General features: G+C 41.5%; 1 protein-coding gene and 8 gene segments (V, D, J or C); all 9 read left to right on the top strand.

Moving 5' to 3' along the window:
- The first annotated feature begins 2,229 nt into the window (after nucleotides 1-2,229).
- Nucleotides 2,230-2,767, top strand: LOC113148457. The segment is given in 2 exon segments: nucleotides 2,230-2,314; nucleotides 2,439-2,767. Coding segments are annotated over 2 exon segments (387 nt in total).
- A 151-nt stretch (nucleotides 2,768-2,918) lies between these two features.
- Nucleotides 2,919-3,410, top strand: LOC113148456. The segment is given in 2 exon segments: nucleotides 2,919-3,006; nucleotides 3,082-3,410. Coding segments are annotated over 2 exon segments (387 nt in total).
- Nucleotides 3,411-3,918: 508 nt separating this feature from the next.
- LOC113148720 lies at nucleotides 3,919-4,564 on the top strand. The segment is given in 2 exon segments: nucleotides 3,919-4,017; nucleotides 4,099-4,564. Coding segments are annotated over 2 exon segments (489 nt in total).
- Nucleotides 4,565-5,738: 1,174 nt separating this feature from the next.
- Nucleotides 5,739-6,279, top strand: LOC117152820. The segment is given in 2 exon segments: nucleotides 5,739-5,829; nucleotides 5,943-6,279. Coding segments are annotated over 2 exon segments (387 nt in total).
- Nucleotides 6,280-13,503: 7,224 nt separating this feature from the next.
- LOC113148455 lies at nucleotides 13,504-14,905 on the top strand. Its single transcript, XM_026340161.1, has 3 exons — nucleotides 13,504-13,576; nucleotides 13,873-14,451; nucleotides 14,577-14,905. The coding sequence occupies exons 1-3, from the start codon at nucleotides 13,525-13,527 to the stop codon at nucleotides 14,903-14,905; spliced, it is 960 nt and encodes a 319-aa protein (XP_026195946.1). The 5' UTR covers nucleotides 13,504-13,524.
- A 620-nt stretch (nucleotides 14,906-15,525) lies between these two features.
- Nucleotides 15,526-16,123, top strand: LOC113148454. The segment is given in 2 exon segments: nucleotides 15,526-15,635; nucleotides 15,717-16,123. Coding segments are annotated over 2 exon segments (459 nt in total).
- A 40-nt stretch (nucleotides 16,124-16,163) lies between these two features.
- LOC113148452 lies at nucleotides 16,164-16,741 on the top strand. The segment is given in 2 exon segments: nucleotides 16,164-16,297; nucleotides 16,416-16,741. Coding segments are annotated over 2 exon segments (384 nt in total).
- Nucleotides 16,742-17,913: 1,172 nt separating this feature from the next.
- On the top strand, nucleotides 17,914-18,745 carry LOC113148723. The segment is given in 2 exon segments: nucleotides 17,914-18,061; nucleotides 18,138-18,745. Coding segments are annotated over 2 exon segments (435 nt in total).
- A 5,965-nt stretch (nucleotides 18,746-24,710) lies between these two features.
- On the top strand, nucleotides 24,711-25,398 carry LOC113148727. The segment is given in 2 exon segments: nucleotides 24,711-24,843; nucleotides 25,062-25,398. Coding segments are annotated over 2 exon segments (375 nt in total).
- The last annotated feature ends 164 nt before the right edge of the window (nucleotides 25,399-25,562 follow it).

The following is a 25,562-nucleotide window of genomic DNA, read 5'->3' as shown; positions in this document are numbered from 1 at the left end:
TTTTTAATAAAGCAGCTGCTATTTGAGCAGGAAACAAACCTCTCAACTGTAAATCTTCATATCTCTGTAACAATCTGAGTCGGGTTCTGTCCAACAGAACATGGATTTTAATTTTAAACCAGGGTTTCTCACATTGTCAGTGCTTGTGCTGTGGACTACAGGTAATAGAGTTTCAATGTTTTTCTATTAATTTATATTTTGTGGCTTTTCTAATACAATTGGTTCAGAAAATGTTTACATGTGGTAACATTTACTATTCTACAAACAGGTCAAACTAATGGGAGTGATGTCACCCAGACGGACAAACTGTGGAAAAATGAGGGTGAAGATGCAACAATACACTGCAGCCACACACAGGGAGCTACATATTGTACTGGTACAGACAGCTGCCAGGAGAAATGATGAAGCAAATGTTCATTAGTCATCATTACTTCAGACACCAACTCTGAATTTGAACCGGACTTCAAAAATGAAAGATTCTCAGCCACCAAACCTGATGCTCACACTGGGACGTTCACAGTGAAGAATCTGGAGTCAGGAGATAAAGGCCTGTACTTCTGTGCTGTGAGTGAACACAGTGACACAGACACATGAGAGAGCTGAACAAAAACCTCAGCACACTGTTCACAGAACAACAGGAACTAAAACAGATCATTTGATGCACTGTAGGGGGACCTCAGGTACCACATATTCTCACAGTTACAACTAGATTCACCATGATTGTTGATACAGCAGAGAACAGAATCAGAGAACATCACAACATTCACACAATATTATTTTTATAAAGTATAACAACTTTCTGGTTTCTCAGTTTGTTATGCTGCTCAACACCTGCAGTCAGCCTCCATCTAACCAACACTTTCAATGATGAACTACAGGGGGACCTCCAGTACCACTAATACTACAATGAAGTAATACTGTATGAAATGTCTCTAGAACTGCCTTTTTTACCTGACAAACATTGGTAAAATTAGGAGCATCCTGAAGGTCGACGCAGATGGCCGCCCACCATGAACCTGGTTCTGCTGGAGGTTTCTTCCTCTAAAGAAAGTTTTTCCTCTCCACTGTTGCCTAAAGCTGCTCAAAAGGGACTGTTGGGTTTTCTATATCATTTTTTATACAGTTATACTCCGTCAGGTCTTAAACCTTAAACACTGTAAAGTGCTTTGAGATGATTTCTGTTGAGATTTGACACTATACAAATACAACTGAATTGAATTGAACCTTAAAGCAAATGTAGACGTGTAAAGAGCAGCTGATTGGATCACAGCACACACTGCAGTGACACTCCCACCTGCAGCTCTTCATATCAAATACATGAGGTAGTTTCTGTCCAACAGATCATGGAGACCATCATCAAACAGCAGCTTGTCAAACTGTCTGTCTTACTGTGGACTGCAGGTGATAAAATGTATGAAATCAACTCTGCTTTAAAATCACATTTAACATTTACCATTTTGTTCTCACTAGAAAAAATCATCTATAATTTGTACTTATTTTTATGTCTACAGGTTTAATTGATGGAAGTGATGTAACTCAGATCTTAACACTGTGGAAAAACAAGGGTGAAGATGCAACAATGAACTGCAGCCACATCTCTACCAGCATCTTAAGTGTACCACCAGAGCAAATATTCTGGACAAGGTCTACACAAACACTAAGCTAGTCTACAAGTGTAGACCATTACCTCACCTGTGCCAGTCTGTCCCTCTGTCTCTGCTTTTAATCTCTGCATACGCCCCCTTGGGAAAACTGCTCTTACCATCTCAGAAGTTGCAAAAACATGGCCTGATGATGAAGCAGCCTCAGTCTAACCGTGAAAGAGCACATGGCAAGGGGCATATTGAGGAATGTCAACCCAAGGAAGGCTGCTGGACCCGACTGTGTCTCTGGACGGGTGCGGAAGGACTGCAATTTTCAACCGGTCTCTGGCCTAGTCCACTGTCCCACCGTGCCTGAAGTCCTCTAACATAGTCCCCCTGCCCAAGAAAACCCACATCACTAGCCTCAAAGACTATCGGCCAGTTGCACTCACCCCAGTAGTGATGAAGTGCTTTGAAAAACAGTCAGCCTCCATCTAACCAACACTTTCAATGATGTACTACAGGGGGAACTCCAGTACCACTAATACTACAATTTAAAAGTAAATGTAGACGTGTGAAGAGCAGCTGATTGGATCACAGCACACACTGCAGTGACACTCCCACTTGCAGCTCTTCATATCAACTACATGAGGTAGTTTCTGTCCAACAGATCATGGAGACCATCATCAAACAGCACCTTGTCAAACTGTCTGTCTTACTGTGGACTGCAGGTGATCAAATATATTAAATTAAGTCTGCTTTAAAATCACATTTAGATTTAACATTTTGTTCACACTACAAAAATGATATATTAAAAAAATCATCGGTAATTTGTACTTATTTTTATTTCCACAGGTTTAATTTGTGGAAGTGATGTCACTCAGACTTCAATACTGTGGAAAAACAAGGGTGAAGATGCAACAATGAACTGCAGCCACACTAAGAGTGGTAGCTACTACCAGATGTACTGGTACAGACAGCTGCCAGGAGAAATGATGGAATTAATAGTGTTTACAACTACAGCCAATAAACTAAAACATGATTTTGGAGAATTCAGTCAAGACAAATTCTCAGCCACCAAACCTGATGCTAACACTGGGACGTTCACAGTGAAGAATCTGGAGTCAGGAGATAAAGGCCTGTACTTCTGTGCTGTGAGTCAACACAGTGATACAGACACATGAGAGAGTTGAACAAAAACCTCAGCACACTGTTCATCTCCTGTACTGTAGGGGGACCTCAAGAACCACAAATCGTCCCAGTCACTTTTTGATCCCACACAGATCGCGTTATATGACACTCCCATCTGCAGCTCTTCATATCTATGTAACTACACTGACAGTGAAATAATCTGACTTTCTGAACATGGACACTATCAGTCATGTTCGTATCAGCTTGTTACTTCTTCTGCTGCAGATTAAAGGTAATGTACAAGACGTTTAGCACTAAATTACTGACAAACTTCTACTAAGAGGATAACACTGTACACTGTACACAGGTCTAAGTGATGGGAAGTACGTTAACCAACCTGACATGATGTGGAAACATGAGGGTGACAACGCAACTATTGACTGCAGCCACACCAAGGGTGGTGGCTACATCCAGATGTATTGGTACAGACAGCTGCCAGGAGAAATGATGAAACTAATAGTGTTCACAACTACAGTCAATAAGCTAAAACATGATTTTGGAAAATTCAGTCAAGACAAATTCTCAGCCACCAAAACCGAAGCGGAGAGTGGGACGTTCACAGTGAAGAATCTGGAGTCAGGAGATAGAGGCCTGTACTTCTGTGCTGTGAGTAAACACAGTGATACAGACACATGAGAGAGCTGAACAAAAACCTCAGCACACTGTTCACAGAACAACAGGAACCAAAACGGATAATTTAATGCACTGTAGGGGGACCTCAAGTACCACATATTCTCCCAGTTACAGCTAGATTCACCATGATTGTTGATACAGCAGAGAACAGATTCAGAGAACGTCACAACATTAACACTATTTTTTTAAGGATTGTAAATTTCTGGTTTCTCTGTTTGTGCTAATAAAACTGTCAGATCAATTATTTCCTAGCAAACACACACAGGGCCGATTATAAAAAAAATATAAGAATCCAACTTCACAAACTTCACTTGATAAAGTCTTTAATGAAACAAACTGCAGAATTCCTCAGACCAGCAGAGGGAAACAAACTTCTACAGATGAAAACACCAACAACTGACATCACTGACTACAAACAGGATCAAGATAACACAGCCCGTCACTGTGGCTAAGATACAGCTGTTCCTCTCCGACACCTCCCCTCTTCATTATGTTCTAACAGTGATGTGTCTCATCCACAGGTGCTGAACTGACGCCTCACATCTAAACTTCTTCAACATGATCTTCATGGTTTTTATGTTGTGTTTTCTTCATCTGCCACAAACTCAAGGTGAGAAAAATAAGAATAATCCAGAGTCAGTCCATGTGAAGTTGATCATTTGTTCATGTAAACTCTGGTCTTTTTCCACAGGTGCCTCTGACTCCAAACATGTGGACCAAACACCGCGGTTCATGATGAAGAGAACTGGTGAATCTGTTGACAGTGAGATCAGCTGTTCACACAGTATAACAGATTATACTGTTATTCTCTGGTATAAACAAGACAAACACAAAGGTCTGAAGCTGCTTGGATATCTAAACCTGTTCAACCCGTATCCAGAAAAAGACGTGGAGAGAAAAATCAACTTTAACGGAGATGGTAGTAAACAGTCGGGCCTCAACATTTCTCGTCTGACATTGGAGGACAGTGGTGTGTATTTCTGTGCTGCCAGTCAGCACAGTGCTGCAGATTCCTCTCAGCTCAATACAAAAACCTTCATCTGTCAGACAGACAAGACTGTTCATGCTGCTCAACACCTGCAGTCAGCCTCCATCTCACCAACACTTAAGATTTTACAGCGCAGCTGATTGGATCACAGCACAAACTGCAGTGACACTCCCACCTGCAGCTCTTCATATAAACTACATGAGGTAGTTTCTGTCCAACAGATCATGGAGACCATCATCAAACAGCACCTTGTCAAACTGTCTGTCTTACTGTGGACTGCAGGTGATCAAATATATTAAATTAAGTCTGCTTTAAAATCACATTTAAAATTTACCATTTTGTTCTCAATAGAAAAAATAAATAAGATTATATAAGTACAAATAATCTATAATTTGTACTTATTTTTATGTCTACAGATTTAATTTGTGGAAGTGATGTCACTCAGACTTCAATACTGTGGAAAAACAATGGTGAAGATGCAACAATGAACTGCAGCCACACTAAGGACATCGACTACATCCAGATGTACTGGTACAGACAGCTGCCAGGAGAAATGATGGAACTAATAGTGTTTACAACTACAACCAATAAACTAAAACATGATTTTGGAAAATTCAGTCAAGACAAATTCTCCGCCACCAAACCTGATGTTTACAATGGGACGTTCACAGTGAAGAATCTGGAGTCAGGAGATAGAGGCCTGTACTTCTGTGCTGTGAGTAAACACAGTGATACAGACACATGAGAGAGCTGAACAAAAACCTCAGCACACTGTTCACAGAACAACAGGAACCAAAACAGATCATTTGATGCACTGTAGGGGGACCTCAAGTACCACATATTCTCCCAGTTATTGCTAGATTCACCATGATTGTTGATACAGCAGAGAACTGATTCAGAGAACGTCATGACATTCACACAATATTATTTTTTAACCAGTATAAGAAATTTCTGGTTTCTCAGTTTGTGCTAACAAAACACTAAAATATTTTTTATAGTAAATGCACACAGGGTGAATACAACAAAAATAGGAAACAGTAAACATACAATATGAACTTGACTTACATTTCTAACTTGTGGCTCTGCAACAACTTGCATCAATAAACTGAATACATTAAATTCAGTGTTAGTTACAGTATAAATATCTGTGAAATAGGAAAATATAAGGCCCAACTTCACAAAGACTTTACTTGATGTACAGTCTTTACTGAAAACAAACTGTAGAGGGGGCCCAAGTTCCACGTACCATCCTCCATTCTTCAATAGATAGTTTTTTTTAATACAGCAGCTGCTATATAAGAAGGAAACAAACCTCCCCACTCCAAATCTTCATATCTCTGTAACAATACGAGTTGGGTTCTGTCCAACAGAACATGGATTTTCATTTTAAACAAGAGTTCCTCACATTGTCAGTGCTTGTGCTGTGGACTACAGGTAATAGAGTTTGTATTATATTGTATTTCTGAAAATTTATATTTTGGGGCTTTTGTAATAGAATTGGTTCAGAAAACATTTACATGTGGTAACATTTACTATTCTACAAACAGGTCAAACTAATGGGAGTGAGGTCACCCAGACGGACAAACTGTGGAAAAATGAGGGTGAAGATGCAACAATACACTGCAGCCACACAAAGGGAGCTACATATTTCCAGATGTACTGGTACAGACAGCGGCCAGGAGAAATGATGAAGCAAATGTTGTTCATTACTTCAGACACCAACTCTGACTTTGAACCGGACTTTAGAAATGAAAGATTCTCAGCCACCAAACCTGATGCTAACAGTGGGACGTTCACAGTGAAGAATCTGGAGTCAGGAGATAAAGGCCTGTACTTCTGTGCTGTGAGTCAACACAGTGATACAGACACATGAGAGAGCTGAACAAAAACCTCAGTGTTATATTTTTCCAGTTCCACTTCAGTTTTATGATACAATCCCCCCACCTGCAGCTCTTCATATCTCCAAACAGTGAAGACACCACAGACAAACCAAAGGAAGTTCACTATGTCCAGATGAAGCCTACTGATAAACAACTGTATTTCCAGTGAGAAATAATGAGAACAACTTTAAACACTTCAGCCAAGAGAAAAAGGAGATTAATAATCTGTGAGTCACAGTAAATGTACTGTGTTGTTTGTCTAAATGCTACTCCAGCATCACTCCAGCATCACTCCAGCATCACTCCAGCATCACTCCAGCATCACTCCAGCATCACTCCAGCATCACTCCAGCATCACTCCAGCATCACTCCAGCATCACTCCAGCATCACTCCAGCATCACTCCAGCATCACTCCCACCGGCAGGGGGAAACAAACATTAATAAATGAAATAAGTTCATCAAACTCTAGACTACAGAATAATTAAAAAAAACACAACACCGCCCCTCTATCTAACTTAAAACTCTGCTTCTCTGACACCTCCCCTCTTCATTATGTTCCAACAGTGATGCGTCTCATCCACAGGTGCTGAACTGACGCCTCACATCTAAACTTCTTCATCATGATCTTCATGGTTTTTATGTTGTGTTTTCTTCAACTGCCACAAACTCAAGGTGAGAAAAATAAGAATAATCCAGAGTCAGTTGATGTGAAGTTGATCATTTGTTCATGTAAACTCTGGTCTTTTTCCACAGGTGCCTCTGACTCCAAACGTGTGGACCAAACACCGCGGTTCATGATGAAGAGAACTGGTGAATCTGTTGACAGTGAGATCAGCTGTTCACACAGTATAACAGATTATACTGTTATTCTCTGGTATAAACAAGACAAACACAAAGGTCTGAAGCTGCTTGGATATCTACACTTGTTCAACCCGTATCCAGAAAAAGACGTGTAAAGAAAAATCAACTTTAACGGAGATGGTCGTAAACAGTAGGGCCTCAACATTTCTCGTCTGACATTGGAGGACAGTGGTGTGTATTTCTGTGCTGCCAGTCAGCACAGTGCTGCAGATTCCTCTCAGCTCAATACAAAAACCTTCATCTGTGAGACAGACAAGACTGTTCATGCTGCTCAACACCTGCAGTCAGCCTCCATCTCACCAACACTTTCAATGATGAACTACAGGGGGACCTCCAGTACCACTAATACTACAATGAAGTAACACTAAGAAATCTCGGAGTTATCCTTGTCCAGGATATCTCCTTTACTTCATACATAAAATAATTTACATAAAGTAAATTTCTAGAACTGCCTTATTCACCTGAGAAACAGCTGCTTTTAGCAGACGCTTATATCCAAAGCGACTTGCAAGTGAGGAACAAGGCAAGCAAACAAAATCTAAAGTCAAGAAGAAAAAACATCAAAGCAGAGAGCTGACAAAACAGTGTTTTTGTTTCAACATTGTTAAAATTTGAAGGATCTTGTTTCCAAGTAATGCTGAAAAACTAGTCCATGCATTTGTTTCTTCCAGACTGGACTATTTTAATTAATTATTTATAGTCCCACTAACTCCTAAAAAAGCCTCCAGTTAATCCAGAGTTCTGACTGGAAATTGCAACAGAGATCATATTTCTCCTACATTAGCTTCTCTCCATTGGCTTCTTGTAAAATCCAGGACTAAATTTGAAATTCTTCTGAGTTATGAAACACTTAATGATCAGGCTCCATCTTATCTTAAAGACTTCATAGTTCCATACTTTCCCAGCTGAACTCTACGTCTCCGAGTGCAGGTCTGCTGGTGGTTCCTACAGTTTCCAAATGTAGAATGGGAGGCATAGCCTTTAGAAATCAAACCCTCTCCTGTGGAACCAGCTCCTAGTTCCTCTCACCCCAACTGGTCAAGGCAGATGGCCGCCCACCACGAACCGGGTTCTGCTGGAGGTTTCTTTAAAGAAAGGTTTTCCTCTCCAATGTTTTCTACGGCTGCACAAATGGGATTGTTGGGTTTTATATTTTTTAAGGTCTTAAACCTTAAACACTGTAAAGTGCCTTAAGATGACTTCTCTTGAGATTTGGCAGTATACAAATAAAATTGAATTAAATTGAAGTAAATGTAGACGTGTAAAGAGCAGCTGATTGGATCACAGCACACACTGCAGTGACACTCCCACCTGCAGCTCTTCATATCAGCTACATGAGGTAGTTTCTGTCCAACAGATCATGGAGACCATTATCAAACAGCACCTTGTCAAACTGTCTGTCTTACTGTGGACTGCAGGTGATCAAATATACAAAATTAACCTTGTTTTAAATCACATTTTCCATTTGTTTCTCAAAAGAATAATGTAGTGTCAAAAAATGCATTGGTAATTTGTACTTATTTTTATGTCTACAGGTTTAATTTGTGGAAGTGATGTCACTCAGACTTCAAGACTGTGGAAAAACAAGGGTGAAGACGCAACAATGAACTGCAACCACACCAAGGGCGATTTATACTTCCAGATGTACTGGTACAGACAGCTGCCAGGTGAAATGATGGAACTAATAGTGTTTACAACTACAACCAATAAACTAAAACATGATTTTGGAAAATTCAGTCAAGACAAATTCTCAGCCACCAAACCTGATGCTCACACTGGGACGTTTACAGTGAAGAATCTGGAGTCAGGAGATAAAGGCCTGTACTTCTGTGCTGTGAGTCAACACAGTAATACAGACACATGAGAGAGCTGAACAAAAACCTCAGCACACTGTTCACAGAACAACAGGAACCAAAACAGATCATTTGATGCACTGTAGGGGGACCTCAAGTACCACATATTCTCACAGTTACGACTAGATTCCCCATAATTGTTGATACAGCAGAGAACATCACAACATTCACACAATATTTTTATAATTTTTTTTAAGTATTACAAATTTCCGGTTTCTTAGTTTGTGCTAATAAAACTGTCAGATAAATATTTTTTATAGTAAACAATCACAGGGACGATTAAAACAAAAACAGAGAACAGTAAACATACAATATGAACTTGACTTACATTTCTAACTTGTGACTCTGCAACAACTTGCATCAATAAACTGAACAAATTAAACTCAATGTTAGTTACAGTATATATAATCTAGCCACAGGGGTTGCAAGCCAGTGATTTCTGTGCCGGTCCCAAGCCCGGATAAATAGAGAGGGTTGCGTCAGGAAGGGCATCCGGCGTAAAAATTGCCAAAATAACCATGCGAATCATCCACAAGACTTTCATACCGGATCGGTCGAGGCCCGGGATAACAACGACCGCCACCGATGCTGTTAACCTACAGGGTGTCGGTGGAAATTTGACTACTGTTGGTCGAAGAAAGAGGGGAGGCAGAAGGGTTCGTGGGCAGAGAGAGAAGGGGAAAGGCAGGGACATAGATCTGAGAATAGGGACTCTTAACGTTGGCACAATGACAGGGAAAGGCAGAGAGCTGGCAGACATGATGGAGAGAAGGAAGGTAGATGTACTGTGTGTACAGGAGACAAGGTGGAAGGGCAGCAAGGCACGTAGCATTGGAGGAGGATACAAACTGTTCTACCATGGTGTGGATAGGAAGAGAAACAGGGTAGGAGTGATCCTGAAGGGGGAGTTTGTAAACAGTGTTCTAGAGGTGAAAAGAGTCTCAGACAGGGTGATGAGCATAAAGCTAGAAATTGAAGGGGTGATGATGAATGTAGTCAGTGGGTATGTGCCACAGGTTGGCTGTGAGTTAGAAGAGAAGGAGAGATTCTGGAGTGAGTTTGATGAGGTCATAGAGAGTATCCCCAGAGGAGAGAGAGTTGTTGTTGGAGCAGACTTCAATGGGCATGTTGGTGAGGGCAACAGAGGTGATGAGGAGGTGATGGGCAGGTTTGGTGTGAAGGAAAGGAATCCGGAAGGACAGATGGTGGTGGACTTTGCTAAGAGGATGGAAATGGCTGTAGTCAACACTTACTTCCAGAAGCGAGAGGAATATAGAGTGACATACAGAAGTGGAGGTAGGAGTACACAGGTGGACTACATCCTATGTAGACGAGGTCATTTGAGAGAGGTTAGTGACTGCAAAGTGGTGGTAGGAGAGAGTGTAGCCAGAGAGCACTGCATGGTGGTGTGTAAGATGACTCTGGAGGTCAGGAAGAAGAAGAGAGGGAAGACAGAAAAGAAGACCAAGTGGTGGAAGTTAAAGAATGAAGAAACTTGTGAGGAATTCAGACAGAAGTTGAGACAGGTTCTGGGTGGTCAGGATGAGCTTCCAGATGACTGGGAAACTACAGCAGAGGTTATCAGGGAAACAGGTAGGAAGGTGCTAGGTGTGTCATTTGGAAAGAGGAAAGCTGCCAGGAGATCATGGTAAAAAAGGTAAAGACACTTGGTGGTGGAATGCGGAAGTACAGGAATGCATCCAGAGGAAGAGGTTAGCTAGAAGGAAGTGGGATGTAGAAAGGACTGAGGAAAGTAGACAGGAGTACAAGGAAGCGCAGCGTAGAGTGAAGAGGGAGGTGGCAAAGGCCAAACAGAAAGCTTACGATGAGCTGTATGACAGGTTAGACACAAAGGAAGGAGAGAAGGACTTGTACAGGCTAGCCAGACAGAGAGATAGAGATGGGAAGGATGTGCAACAGGTAAGGGTGATTAAGGACAGAGATGGAAAGGTACTAACAACCCAGGAGAGTGTGCAGAAAAGATGGAAGGAGTATTTTGAGGATCTGATGAATGAGGAAAATGACAGGGAAAGAAGGGAGGAAGATGTGGATGTTGTGGAGCAGGAAATAGCAGAGATTGGAAAGGATGAGGTGAGGAAGGCTCTGAAAAGGATGAAGAGTGGAAAGGCTGTTGGCCCTGATGACGTACCTGTGGAGGTGTGGAAGTGCTTAGGAGAGGCAGCAGTGGAGTTTTTAACCAGTTTGTACAATAGGATTCTAGAGAGTGAGAAGATGCCTGAGGAATGGAGGAGAAGCGTTCTGGTTCCGATCTTTAAGAACAAGGGTGACACGCAGAACTGCAGCAACTATAGAGGAATAAAGTTGATGAGCCACACAATGAAGCTGTGGGAAAGAGTAGTGGAAGCCAGGCTTAGGAAGAAGGTGGAGATTTGTGAGCAGCAGTATGGTTTCATGCCTGTAAGAGCACCACTGATGCCATTTTTGCTTTGAGAATGTTGATAGAAAAGTACAGAGATGGTCAGAAGGAGCTGCATTGTGTCTTTGTGGATTTAGAGAAGGCGTATGACAGGGTGCCGAGGGAGGAGCTGTGGTACTGTATGAGGTCGTCTGGAGTGGCAGAGAAGTACGTCAGACTAGTTCAGGACATGTATGAGAGAAGTATGACGGTGGTGAGATGTGCTGTAGGTCAGACAGAGGAGTTCAAGGTGGAGGTGGGACTACACCAAGGATCAGCTTTGAGTCCCTTCTTGTTTGCTATGTTGATGGACAGGCTGACAGATGAGGTCAGACAGGAATCACCCTGGACAATGATGTTTGCGGATGACATTGTGATTTGCAGTGAGAGTAGAGAGCAGGTAGAGGAACAGCTGGAGAGGTGGAGGTTTGCTCTGGAAAGAAGAGGCATGAAGGTCAGTCGTAGTAAGACAGAATACATGTGTCTGAAGGAGAGGGATCAAGGTAGAAATGTTAGGTTACAGGGGGCTGAAGTGAAGAAGGCACAGGAGTTTAAGTACTTGGGGTCAACAGTTCAGTGTGATGGAGAGTGTGGAAAAGAGGTGAAGAGGAGAGTGCAGGCAGGTTAGAGCGGGTGGAGGAAAGTGTCAGGAGTGTTGTGTGACAAAAGAGTGTCAGCAAGACTCAAAGGGAAGGTGTACAAGACAGTGGTGAGACCAGCTCTGCTCTATGGGTTAGAGACGGTAGCAGTGAGACAGAGACAAGAGGCTGAGATGGAGGTAGCAGAGATGAAGATGTTGAGGTTCTCCTTAGGAGTGACCAGGTTAGACAGAATAAGGAACGAGTACATCAGAGGGACGGCTCACGTTGCCTGTGTTAGCGACAAAGTCAGAGAGGCCAGACTGAGATGGTTCGGACATGTTCAGAGGAGGGATAGTGAGTATATTGGTAGAAGGATGTTGGAGATGGAGCTGCCAGGCAGGAGGGCAAGAGGACGACCAAGGAGGAGATATATGGATGTCTTAACAGAGGACATGAGGTTGGCTACCCCTGATGGGAAAAGCCGAAAGAAGAAGAAGAAGTTAGTTACAGTATAAATATCTGTGAAATAGTAAAATATAAGGTCCAACTTCACAAAGACTTTACTTGATGTAGAGTCTTTACTGAACTTGATCAGTATATAAAAGATCATTTTAAAAATGTCCTGATGATGCAGCTTAGCAGCTGTAGCACTGTTTTGAGAGGAACAATTGGGACGTCTTTGAACATCCAGACCCGGAGGTGTTCACGGACAATATTTTATGTTACATTAAGAACTGTATAGACACTGCTACGGTGGAGAAACACATCAGAGCGTTCCTTAACAAGAAGCCCTGGATGAACTGAGTGGATGAGGGAGAGGAACATTGCCTTTAGGTCTGGTGATATTGCTCTCTACAGCTTGACAAGAGTCAATCTGAAGAGAGGCATAAGGAAGGCCAAACTGGATTATAAAAGGAGGATTGAAGGTTGTCTGGATAGCAGCAGCAGCAGCAGCAGCAGCAGCAACGGAACCTCTTCTTCACCTGCTACGAGGTAGAACAACGTGACACACCCCCACATCTTCATCCTGCGGCCCACAGCAGTCTCACCGCAAAAGGAGCACGAGGTGAGGGGCGTATTGAGGAATGTCAACCTGAGGAAGGCTGTTGGACCCAACTGTGTCTCTGGATGAGTGCTGAAGGACTGCGATTTTCAACCAGTCTCTGGCCTGGTCCACTGTCCCGGTCCACTGTCCCACGGTGCCAGAAGTCCTACACCATAGTCCCCCTGCCCAAAAAAACCCACATCACTAGCCTCAAAGGCCATCGGCCAGTTGCATTCAATGACTGTCTAAATGCTACTCCAGTATTACTACAGTATTAGTCCCACCGGCAGGGGGAAACAAACCTTAATAAATGAAATGAGGTCAACAAACTCTAGACTACTGATTAAATTAAAACAGCACAACACCCCCCCCCCCCCCTCTGTCTAATATAAACTATGCTTCTCTGACACTTCCCCTCTTCCTTATGTTCTAACAGTGATGTGTCTCATCCACAGGTGCTCAACTGATGCCTCACATCTAAACTTCTTCAACATGATCTTCATGGTTTTTATGTTGTGTTTTCTTCATCTGCCACAAACTGAAGGTGAGAAAAACAAGAATAATCCAGAGTCAGTCGATGTGAAGTTGATAATTTCTTCTTCTTCTCTTTCAGCTTTTCCCATCAGGGCTCGCCACAGCAAATCATCCTTTTCCACCTAACTATCATGGGCATCTTCTACCCTCACACTAGCCAACCTCATGTCCTCTGTTAACACCTCCATATATCTCCTCTTTGGCCGTCCTCTTGCCCTTCTGCCTGGCAGCTCCATCTCCAACATCCTTCTACCAATATAATGAAATTGATCATTTGTTCATGTCAAATCTGGTGTTTTTCCACAGGTGCCTCTGACTCCAAACGTGTGGACCAAACACCGCGGTTCATGATGAAGAGAACTGGTGAATCTGTTGACAGTGAGATCAGCTGTTCACACAGTATGACAGATTATCCTATCACTCTCTGGTATAAACAAGACAAACACAAAGGTCTGAAGCTGCTTGGATATCTAAACCTGATCTACCCGTCTCCAGAAAAAGACGTGGAAGGAAAAATCAACTTTAACGGAGATGGTAGTAAACAGTCGGGCCTCAACATTTCTCGTCTGACATTGGAGGACAGTGGTGTGTATTTCTGTGCTGCCAGTCAGCACAGTGCTGCAGATTCCTCTCAGCTCAATACAAAAACCTTCATCTGTCAGACAGACAAGACTGTTCATGCTGCTCAACACCTGCAGTCAGCCTCCATCTCACCAACACTTAAGATTTTACAGCGCAGCTTATTGGATCACAGCACAAACTGCAGTGACACTCCCACCTGCAGCTCTTCATATCAACTACATGAGGTAGTTTCTGTCCAACAGATCATGGAGACCATCATCAAACAGCACCTTGTCAAACTGTCTGTCTTACTGTGGACTGCAGGTGATCAAATATATGAAATTAAGTCTGCTTTAAAATCACATTTAGATTTAACATTTTGTTCAAACTACAAAAATGATATATTAAAAAAAATCATCGGTAATTTGTACTTATTTTTATTTCTACAGGTTTAATTTGTGGAAGTGATGTCACGCAGACTTCAATACTGTGGAAAAACAAGGGTGAAGATGCAACAATGAACTGCAGCCACACGAAGACCCCCGACTACATCCAGATGTACTGGTACAGACAGCTGCCAGGAGAAATGATGGAATTAATAGTGTTTACAACTACAACCAATAAACTAAAACATGATTTTGGAAAATTCAGTCAAGACAAATTCTCAGCCACCAAACCTGATGCTCACACTGGGACGTTCACAGTGAAGAATCTGGAGTCAGGAGATAAAGGCCTGTACTTCTGTGCTGCGAGTAAACACAGTGATACAGACACATGAGAGAGCTGAACAAAAACCTCAGCACACTGTTCACAGAACAACAGGAACCAAAACAGATCATGCACTGTAGGGGGACCTGAAGTACCACATATTCTCCCAGTTATTGCTAGATTCACCATGATTGTTGATACAGCAGAGAACAGAATCAGAGAACGTCACGACATTCACACAATATTCTTATTTTTAAGAATCATACATTTCTGTTTTCTCAGTTTGTGCTAATAAAACTCTCAGATAAATTTTATAGTAAACAATCACAGGGACAATTATAATATACAATATAAGCTTGACTTTTCTAACTTTTGAGTCTTCACCAACTTGCATCAGTAAACTGAATACATCAAACTTAGTGTTGGTAACTGTATGAATATCTGTGAAATAAGAAAATATAAAGGTCCAACTTCAAAAACTTTACTTGATGTCGAGTCTTCACTGAAACAAACTGCAGAATTCCTCAGACCAGCAGAGGGAAACAAACTTCTACAGATGAAAACACCAACAACTGACATCACTGACTACAAACAGGATCAAGATAACACAGCCCGTCACTGTGGCTAAGATACAGCTGTTCCTCTCCGACACCTCCCCTCTTCATTATGTTCCAACAGTGATGCGTCTCATCCACAGGTGCTGAACTGATGCCTCACATCTAAACTCTCACATCTAAACTTCTTCAACATGATCTTCATGGTTTTTATGTTGTGTTTTCTTCAACTGCCACAAACTCAAGGTGAGAAAAATAAGAATAATCCAGAGTCAGTCCATGTGAAGTTGATCATTTGTTCATGTAAACTCTGGTCTTTTTCCACAGGTGCCTCTGACTCCAAACATGTGGACCAAACACCGCGGTTCATGATGAAGAGAACTGGTGAATCTGTTGACAGTGAGATCAGCTGTTCACACAGTATAACTAATTATGATGTTATTCTCTGGTATAAACAAGACAAACACAAAGGTCTGAAGCTGCTTGGATATCTAAACCTGATCCACCCGTATCCAGAAAAAGACGTGGAAGGAAGAATCAACTTTAACGGAGATGGTAGTAAACAGTCAGGCCTCAACATTTCTCGTCTGACACTGGAGGACAGTGGTGTGTATTTCTGTGCTGCCAGTCAGCACAGTGCTGCAGATTCCTCTCAGCTCAATACAAAAACCTTCATCTGTCAGACAGACAAGACTGTTCATGCTGCTAAACACCTGCAGTCAGCCTCCATCTAACCAACACTTTTAAGATTTTACAGCGCAGCTGATTGGATCACAGCACAAACTGCAGTGACACTCCCACCTGCAGCTCTTCATATCAACTACATGAGGTAGTTTCTGTCCAACAGATCATGGAGACCATCATCAAACAGCACCTTGTCAAACTGTCTGTCTTACTGTGGACTGCAGGTGATAAAATATATGAAATCAACTCTGCTTTAAAATCACATTTAACATTTTGTTCTCACTATTATAATGAGGTTAAAAAATATTAATCTGTAATTTGTATATATGTTTATGTGCACAGGTTTAATTGATGGAAGTTATGTCACTCAGACTTCAAGACTGTGGAAAAATAAGGGTGAAGATGCAACAATGAACTGCAGCCACACAAAGGGCGACTTTTTCTACCAGATGTACTGGTACAGACAGCTGCCAGGAGAAATGATGAAACTAATCGTATTTACAACAACGGGCAAAAATGATCACGACTTTGGAGATTTCAGTCAAGACAAATTCTCAGCCACAAAACCTGATGCTCACACTGGGACGTTCACAGTGAAGAATCTGGAGTCAGGAGATAAAGGCCTGTACTTCTGTGCAGTGAGTGAACACAGTGATACAGACACATGAGAAAGCTGAACAAAAACCAAAACACACTGTTCATCTCCTGTACTGTAGGGGGACCTCGAGAACCACAAATCATCTCAGTCACATTTTGATCTAACACAGATCGTGTTATATGACACTCCCACCTGCAGCTCTTCATATCTATGTAACTACACTGACATGAACAGCCTTGTCTGTCTGACACATGAAGGTTTTTGTATTGAGCTGAGAGGAATCTGCAGCACTGTGCTGACTGGCAGCACAGAAATACACACCACTGTCCTCCAATGTCAGACGAGAAATGTTGAGGCCCGACTGTTTACTACCATCTCCGTTAAAGTTGATTTTTCCTTCCACGTCTTTTTCTGGGGATGGGTTGGATATGTATAGATATCCAAGCAGCTTCAGACCTTTGTGTTTGTCTTGTTTATACCAGAGAATAACAGTATAATCTGTTATACTGTGTGAACAGCTGATCTCACTGTCAACAGATTCACCAGTTCTCTTCATCATGAACCGCGGTGTTTGGTCCACATGTTTGGAGTCAGAGGCACCTGTGGAAAAAGACCAGAGTTTACATGAAGAAAACACAACATAAAAACCACGAAGATCATGTTGAAGTTTAGATGTGAGGCGTCAGTTCAGCACCTGTGGATGAGACACATCACTGTTGGAACATAATGAAGAGTGGAGGTGTCAGAGAAGCAGAGTTTTAAATTCGATAGGGGCGGTGTTGATACTGTCATGAGTTTTGACTCATTTCACATGCAGAGGTTTGTTTCCCTCTTCTGGTCTGAGGAGTACTTCAGTTAGCCTCCGTAGAGGTACTTTATGTAAAGGCTTTGTGAAGTTGGACTCTATTTTATGTATAAACTGCACCAAGGCTGATTTAATCAGTTAAATGCAGCAATATGTTGTTCTGTCACATGATTATGTGCATTTGTCTCATCTTTGTGGTATCTGAAGTCCCCCTACAGTGCATCAAATGATCTGTTTTGGTTCCTGTATGGGGACCTCAAGTACCACGTATGTGGATCAGTATATAAATGATGATTTGATCACATGATCACAGATTATTATTGAAGATATATACAAAATGCAAAAATACACACCTCCAGGGGGAGACAAACCTCAGTATATGTATAACCACGCTCCCAGAGATCAGAGTATCAACAGTGGGCAGTGAGAAGCTGGTATGCAGACGTGCAACACCTCCGCTGTTTGGTTATAAGAGTGAGATACTCTCATCTACAGGAAAGGAAGGCAACGACCGTCTTGTTAATGTGTCTAACATGATCTTCACAGCTTTCATTTTGTGTGTTCTTCACCTGCCTGGGAGCAGGGGTGAGTATTCCTGCAGACACTGTGCATGCACATCCAATAACGTCAGAGTTTTTAAATGTTCCTTTTCCCTCCACAGGTGTTTCTAAAAGCTCCAGTGTCCAGCAAACACCTAGTTTCATCATTAAGAGAAGTGGTCAGTCGGTTTCCAGTGAGATCAACTGTTCACACAACATCTCCTCTTATGAGCGAATCCTGTGGTACAAACAAGATGAGCACAAAGTCTTTCAGTACCTCGGATATCTAAATCTCAAGTTCCCGTATCCTGAGGATGACGTGAAAGACAAAATCAGCTTTGGTGGAGACGGCAGCAAACATTCAAACCTGACTGTATTGAACGTGGTATTAGCAGATAGTGGTGTGTATTTCTGTGCTGCCAGTCAACACGGTGCTGCAGATTCCTCTCAACTCAGTGCAAAAACCCCCAGAACACCTGCACACAGGCTCCCTCATGAAAGATGAAATCAACTAAACACAGCTATACATTGTTGGAAACACACCTCAGGTCTGCAGAACATGGTATTTGTCAATGCGTCTTATCTGCTACTGTAAAAAGCTGTTGAGCTGAAAGTTGAATTACATGAATGTGTTACCACGAATGTGCAGTAAAGAAATATCCTCAGTTTTATTGTTTTCTTCTGTGTGTAACAAATTATAGACCTGAAACGGTCAAACGGAAATTCAAAATCCGACTTCATCACATGGCCAAGTATTTTCCTGGCACTTCAATTTCCTTTACACAAATGTTGTATGTATGAATAAATCTAATAAAGATTTGTGACAGACAGTGGTTTTATTTTGTGTCATGTTTAAACCAAATGGATGTTTTGACTGCATTAAAAATAATTAATCTTTTACAATATATATCACTACACTGAATCAGTACTCCTGTATTGTGATACATATAACATCACCTGACTGTTGCCAAATACATTAAATACCCATGTAGTCCCATGTGTACTGTTGAGCTCGTCAGTACTACTGATATAAAGTAGAGGTCATACTGTTTGTAGTAATCTGAGCATCTCACAGAATCATTCACTGCGGTGACACTTCCTCCTACTACATGAGACTTGCAGTTGAAGTGAACATGAACATCAGACTGCACCTCCTGACTTTATCAGCCTTTTTGCTTTGGACTACAGGTAATTTGAAATAAAACAGCAGCTCATATTTATAGGATTTATCTGGATTAATATTTGCGTTTTTCACTCTCACTATAATTATTCTGCTGGATAACAACAAGAACAAAATGCTGACGAGTTAAAAGCATTTCCACTGTTTTACACAGGTTTTATTGAAGGCAGCGATGTGACCCAGACTGATGTACTGTGGAAAGTTCAGGGTGAAGATGCAACAATAAACTGCAGCCACACCAAGGATGCTACCTACTACCAGATGTACTGGTACAGACAGCTGCCGGGAGAAATGATGAGACAAATACTATTTGTGTTTGAAAACAAAGAGCCCGAGTATGAAGCTGGCTTCAAGAAAGAGAAATATCCAGTGACCAAACCTGACGCTTACAGTGGGACACTGACAGTAAAGAGTCTTAAAGCAGAAGATGAAGGCCTGTATTTCTGTGCCGTCAGTGAGCACAGTGATACGAACAGGTTCAACAGCTGAACTAAAACTCCAGTACAATGCTGGGACACCTTCATCCCTCCTTCTCCTGTACTGTAGGGGGAACCCAAGTACCACGAATGCTCCGAGTCACGTTTGATTCACCACTGACAGAGTCACCAACAGGAGGAGGGAACGTCACATAATGCAGAGGCACTCCCACCTCCAACTCTTTATATCTCTGTAGCTACTCCGACAGTCATACATAAGACTCTGACTTTGATAAGATGGACACTATAAAGCATGGTGGCCTCAGCGTTTTGATATTCATACTATTCATAAATGGTTTTATTGTTGGCAGTGATGTTACTCAGACCTCCATACTGTGGAAAAACAAGGGTGACGGTGCAACAATGAACTGCAGCCACACCAAGGACATCAACTTCTACCAAATGTACTGGTACAGACAACTGCCAGGAGAAACAATGGAATTAATAGTGTTTACAACTACAACCAGCAAAGACTTTGGAAAATTAAGCCAAGACAAATTCTCAGCCTCCAAACCTGATGCTCGCACTGGGACGTTCACAGTGAAGAATCTGGAGTCAGGAGATAAAGGCCTGTACTTCTGTGCTGTGAGTCAACACAGTGATACAGACACAACTAGTAGCTTAACAAAAACTCCAAAGCACCACGATACAACGTCAAAATGTTTAATCTCATTTAAATCTCTGGCACAGTCATAAGAAACACACAACAAAACCAAGAAACACTCAACCACCTGCAATCCGTCATATCTCTGTGGTCACAGGCAACCTCCCATCACACAGTGTGTGACAGCGACTCTCCGTCTCCTTCTCATTAATACTTTAATAATAAATAAACATTTACCGAGTTAAAATACAGTAAGTTACACAAATGCATCATTCGGTGTAAGTTAGCTGTTTTAGGTTATTGTTAATTTATCCACTGAAATGTTCATGTTCAGTTTTTGTTCTTTAGTTTCCTTTCATGAGGCGGCACTACAGTATATATATATACAGCACAGGGACAGTTCAGGAGGAAGATGACGCACTGTGACACCAAGGGGAGGTTTAACCTAGGGAAAGATCTGATATTGTTCAGTAGAACAGCACAAACAGTGATGGAACCAGTGCAGATAACAAGGATGTTTCTAAATTCAGTGGTGAAATGCTGCATTATGATCAGTGTCACACTCACACTGGTTTCAGGTAATTAAACAGGTTTCTGTTCATTTATTTTTATTTGTATTCTTTTCTCAGGTTTCATGTGAAAATCCTGTTGTGCATTCTTCTACTTTTATATTTTATATTAAGATTCAGCCTGTTTTTCCAAAGGTTGCATTATGTTCTTTGTTTTTTTATTTTAATAGGTGCCTCTCTGAGTGACCAGGTTCACCAGACTCCAGCTGAAATTTACAGCAAACAAGGAGGAACAGTTAAAATCACATGTTCCCATAGTATTGACACTTATAATCGTGTCCTCTGGTACAAGCAAACGAAGGACAGACAACTACAGCTCCTGGGATACATGTTAGCAGACAACGCATATCCAGAGAATGAAGTGGATGTGGAGATGAATGGGAACGCAAATAAAGACCAGAACTGTACACTGACAGTTAAAAACCTCATGCAGAACAGTTCAGTTTACTTCTGTGCTGCTAGTCTCCACAGTGTCACATGTGTCTACTCCACAGTGCAAAAACCTCATCACTCATTTCTTATTGCAGCTCCGTGCACCTGAGTCCCCTCATTAGCTCCATACTCAGACTGAACCAAATATCATGACAGATGACGTGTGTTATAATTCTCAAAAAGACGGATGCACTAGGACACTTCCTACATAATGACTTGATAACTCAGTTGAAAATACTTTTACTGTGTAGACGACTGGACTTGATCAAAGTTTTGCTTTTTTTTTTTTTTTAATTTGTATATAAGCACTTTATTGATGCATTTCGTTCTCTGGTCTCTCTTGTAAAATATACTGTTAAGGACCAGAAGTGATCTAGAAGGAATGATTAAAACAAAATGATGTATAATTAATGGTATATACAAGGAAAACATCTGAACATTACACAGACTGTTAGTGATGGTTGGAAATGAGAGAGAGTTTCTAACAAGGTACACTGTGATTTCTATTGGTGGGTTATTATCAAGATAAATTTATATGACTTTTATCAAGAGCCATATTGTGACTGACAGCTGGACCTGAGCAAACAAACATTTAACCTTTTCTAAGTTCAAGCCAGAGTATCAGGGTTCATTTCAGGCCTTGGGCATTTAGATTCATGCCACAAGGTGGCAGTGCAGCATGTCTGTACGGTGCAGGACCAGTTTAGGAAGAACACAATGCACCATGACACCACCCTCAAAGAATTATTTTCTTAATGGGAGGGTTTGCTCAGTAGAACTGCACATACAGCTGTGAAATCAGTACCAGGAGCAAGGATGGTCCTAAAATCAGTGATAAAATGCAACATTAGGATCGAGGTGTTCTGCCTAATGTTTATTGTCTCACTGGTTTCAGGTAATGTTGAAGTTTGTTTTTATTTTTATTATTTTCTGTTCTGGTTTCATCCAGCTGAGCCTTCTTCTACAGTAATTATGTACTGTGCATATTTAATGTACGTCTGTTGTTGTGTTTTTAACAGGTTCCCAACACAGTGATAAAATCTACCAGACTCCAGCTGAAATTTACAGCAAGCAACAAGAAACAGTAAAAATCAGATGTTCACACAGTATCGAAAACTACGATCGAATCCTTTGGTACAAACAAGCGAAGGACAGACGGCTGCAGTACCTGGGATTTGTTTTAGGAAATGGTCAATATCCAGAGGATGGAGTGCAGCTGGACGGGAGCGCAAATAAAGACAAGAACTGCACATTAACAATTCAAGAAGTGAAGCAGAACAACAGTGCAGTTTACTTCTGTGCTGCTCGTTTTCACCGTGCAACATATCTCTGCTCCTCTGTACAAAAACCCCATCGCTGTCATCTTGCAGCTCCCAGCTCCATGCACCTGTGTCGCCCCCTCCTCAGTATCTCATTACTCGGATGTTCACACCAGTGGTTGTAGCGGTAGTTTTAATATTCAAAGAGGATCATACACATTGACGTCACCCACACTGGGAGGGTTTACTCAGCAACAAGTATGTGAAGCTCTGTTAGCGTTCATCAACTTATAGACAGTAGATGGTATCAACTTCCTGCTATTGGCTTCTTGGGCGACAGATACTGTAAATACACAGTTATAATAACAGCACCAGTAACAAGGATGTTCTCTCCGATCATGAAAACCAGCTCTGTGATCATCGTCTTCTGTCTAACTTTTCAGATCATGCTGGTTTCAGGTAGAGTTTAACATATCGAGGAGGTTCTGAAGCTACACTTCATATTTCACAGTTGTAAAGCTGTTGTGTTTTCATGTCTTTGACAGGTTCCTCGATGAGCGACAAAGTTCAACAGACTCCAGCTGAAATTTACAGCGAACACGGAGGATCAGCCACAATCAGCTGTTCACACAGTATAGACACTTATAATCGGATCTTCTGGTACAAACAGTCCGACAGACAACTACAGCTCCTGGGATACATGGTCATCAACAGTGATTATTTGGAGACTGGGCTGAAGGTGAAGATAGAGGGAAATGCGAATAAAGGCCAGAACTGCACGTTAACAATAACAGATGTCAACTCCAGCAGCAGTGCAGTTTATTTCTGTGCTGCTAGTCTGCACAGTGCAACACATGAGAGCCCGTCAACACAAAAACCTCCTCATCGCGTTTCCATCTCAGACTAACAGCTCACTGCCCTGTGCACCTGCATGTAGTACAGTAGCTATTAGAAGAAGGAGACGCAGATGCACAACATGAACACACACAGGATTTGAAAGAGATGGGGAGGAGCTTGGTGCAGAAGGATAAATTCAAAACCAAGGCAGAAAACACGTCTTAATCCGTTAAAGAGAAAACACAAAATGATGATCTCCTTCCTTTGCATTATGTTAAACTCTGTTGTGGTTGCAGGTAAATGTTTTTAATATAATTTCAACACAACCAGTGTATTGATGAACTGTATGTGTCTATATCCAGGCCTGTATTGGAGCAGCTTTAGATTTTCTAAATATTTTTTAGTACCGAGCTTGTAAAACTATCATTTCCCACAGGTTCATCTCTCAGTGACCAAGTCCACCAGACTCCAGCTGATGTTTTAAACACACGAGGAGGAACAGTCGTGATCAACTGCTCACACAGTATTGACGGCTACGATCGAATCCTTTGGTACAAACAGCCAAAAAATCAACAGCCGCAATTCCTGGGATACATGTACAAAAACAATAAGAACCCAGAGAGTGGAGTGGATGTGGAGATGGAGTTGGGTGGGAATGCAGACAAAGGCGAAACAAGCATGTTAACAATTAAAGAACTGAACCAGAGCAGCAGTGCACTTTACTTCTGTGCTGCTAGATATCACAGTGCTGCACATCACTGCTCCTCCGTACAAAAACCTCAGCACACAGTTTTCACCTGTGTCTTCCAGCTGACGGCCCTGTTCCTCTCATTAGGTGGCAGTTTATCATTATTAAGACATTAATAATCAACCAGTGATGTAGGAGCTATAATGTTAGGAGAAGGGGATTTATTACAACAACGAGATTACAATCTAATGATCTTAAATATAAATCACAATACACAAAATCAATGACTATTATTTGTTTCCAGGTGATGAACTTTATTCCAGGTTTTAACTAAAAGTGTAGATTTGCAGCCAGGGCTCAACTTCAGGTGTGTTACTGGATTTTACTTCTTTTAAGTTCACTAGTGTTTATACTCGAGCTGCATTTCATCATCAGCTTTGTTGATGATTTAAATTCTGCTCAAGTTGATTCAAGTTGTGATGTGCAAATAAATTAGAAACTGAAACCTTCTGTGCTGCCAGTTTATTGTAAAACCTCCTCATCTCATAATCATCATCTCAGTGTTACAGCTCACAGCTGGAATTAACCACCATTAATCTTTGCCCTGATTAAAACTTAGATTTAACCCCTTTCCGAGAAGCAACGCCCTTTAACCTCCCTCCTCTTGTTATAAACAGCAACCTCACCGATCGAGTTCATCTCCTGTGGCTGCATATCAGCTAAACAGGATCAACATGACTCAAATACTCATCACGTTTGCAGTCTCATTTCTGTGGCTTCAAGGTACAAGACTATATTACAAGTCTTAAGTATTATTATTATTGTAAAGTAAAGATTCTTTAGGTTTAGTGTACATGTGGTACACAAAGCAAATTACTGTAAAAGTCTGAAGTAGTAGTCTGAAATGCTAAAACATTAAGATATGATGGAATTAAATGTTTTTGTTGTTGTTTTTAATGCCTGTGATCCCAAATCATGCGTTTCACATTTTCTCCACACAGTTCACTGTCAGGGTGTGACCCAACACCCCGATATCAGCTGGAGTTATGTGTCCAAATCTGCAGAGATGAACTGCAGCCACAACAAAGATGCCGGTCATAACCAGATGTACTGGTACAGGCAGCGTCCAGGGGAAACCATGACCCTCATTGTTTACACCGTTTTTGGAGGGCAGCCAGATTATGGCGAGAATAAAGACAAATATTCAGCCATCAGAGGTAAAATGGAGACTGGAGCTCTCACTGTGAAAGACTTGACACCTGAGGACAGTGGTGTGTACTTTTGTGCTGTCAGTAAACACAGTGATGTGAGATGTACGAGCTGCTGAACAAAAACTGTTTGACAATAACTGAGTGTAATATTTAGTTTTAAATTGCTCCTGTAGGTGGCGCTGCAGTCCCACAAATACTCTTCAGCTCAACGTACAAACAAACTTATTCTAACTGTTTCATGAAGGACGTGTTTACTCCGAGTCAACATGACAACGTGTCTTAACTCGGGCT

The sequence above is a fragment of the Anabas testudineus genome, chromosome 22 (assembly GCF_900324465.2).
Source record: "Anabas testudineus chromosome 22, fAnaTes1.2, whole genome shotgun sequence".
Lineage (NCBI taxonomy): Eukaryota > Metazoa > Chordata > Actinopteri > Anabantiformes > Anabantidae > Anabas > Anabas testudineus.
The sequence above is the reverse complement of the archived record's forward strand: the minus strand, read 5'-3'. Positions and strand labels throughout refer to the sequence as shown.

What these genes read in the sequence shown, in the direction of transcription:
- LOC113148455 (XM_026340161.1), top strand. Translation starts at nt 13,525, where the DNA reads ATGATCTTCATGGTTTTTATGTTGTGTTTTCTTCATCTGCCACAAACT. An exon ending in TCATCTGCCACAAACTGAAG is followed by an intron (nt 13,577 to 13,872) that starts GTGAGAAAAACA and finishes GTTTTTCCACAG; the next exon opens with GTGCCTCTGACTCCAAACGT. An exon ending in TGTCTTACTGTGGACTGCAG is followed by an intron (nt 14,452 to 14,576) that starts GTGATCAAATAT and finishes TTATTTCTACAG; the next exon opens with GTTTAATTTGTGGAAGTGAT.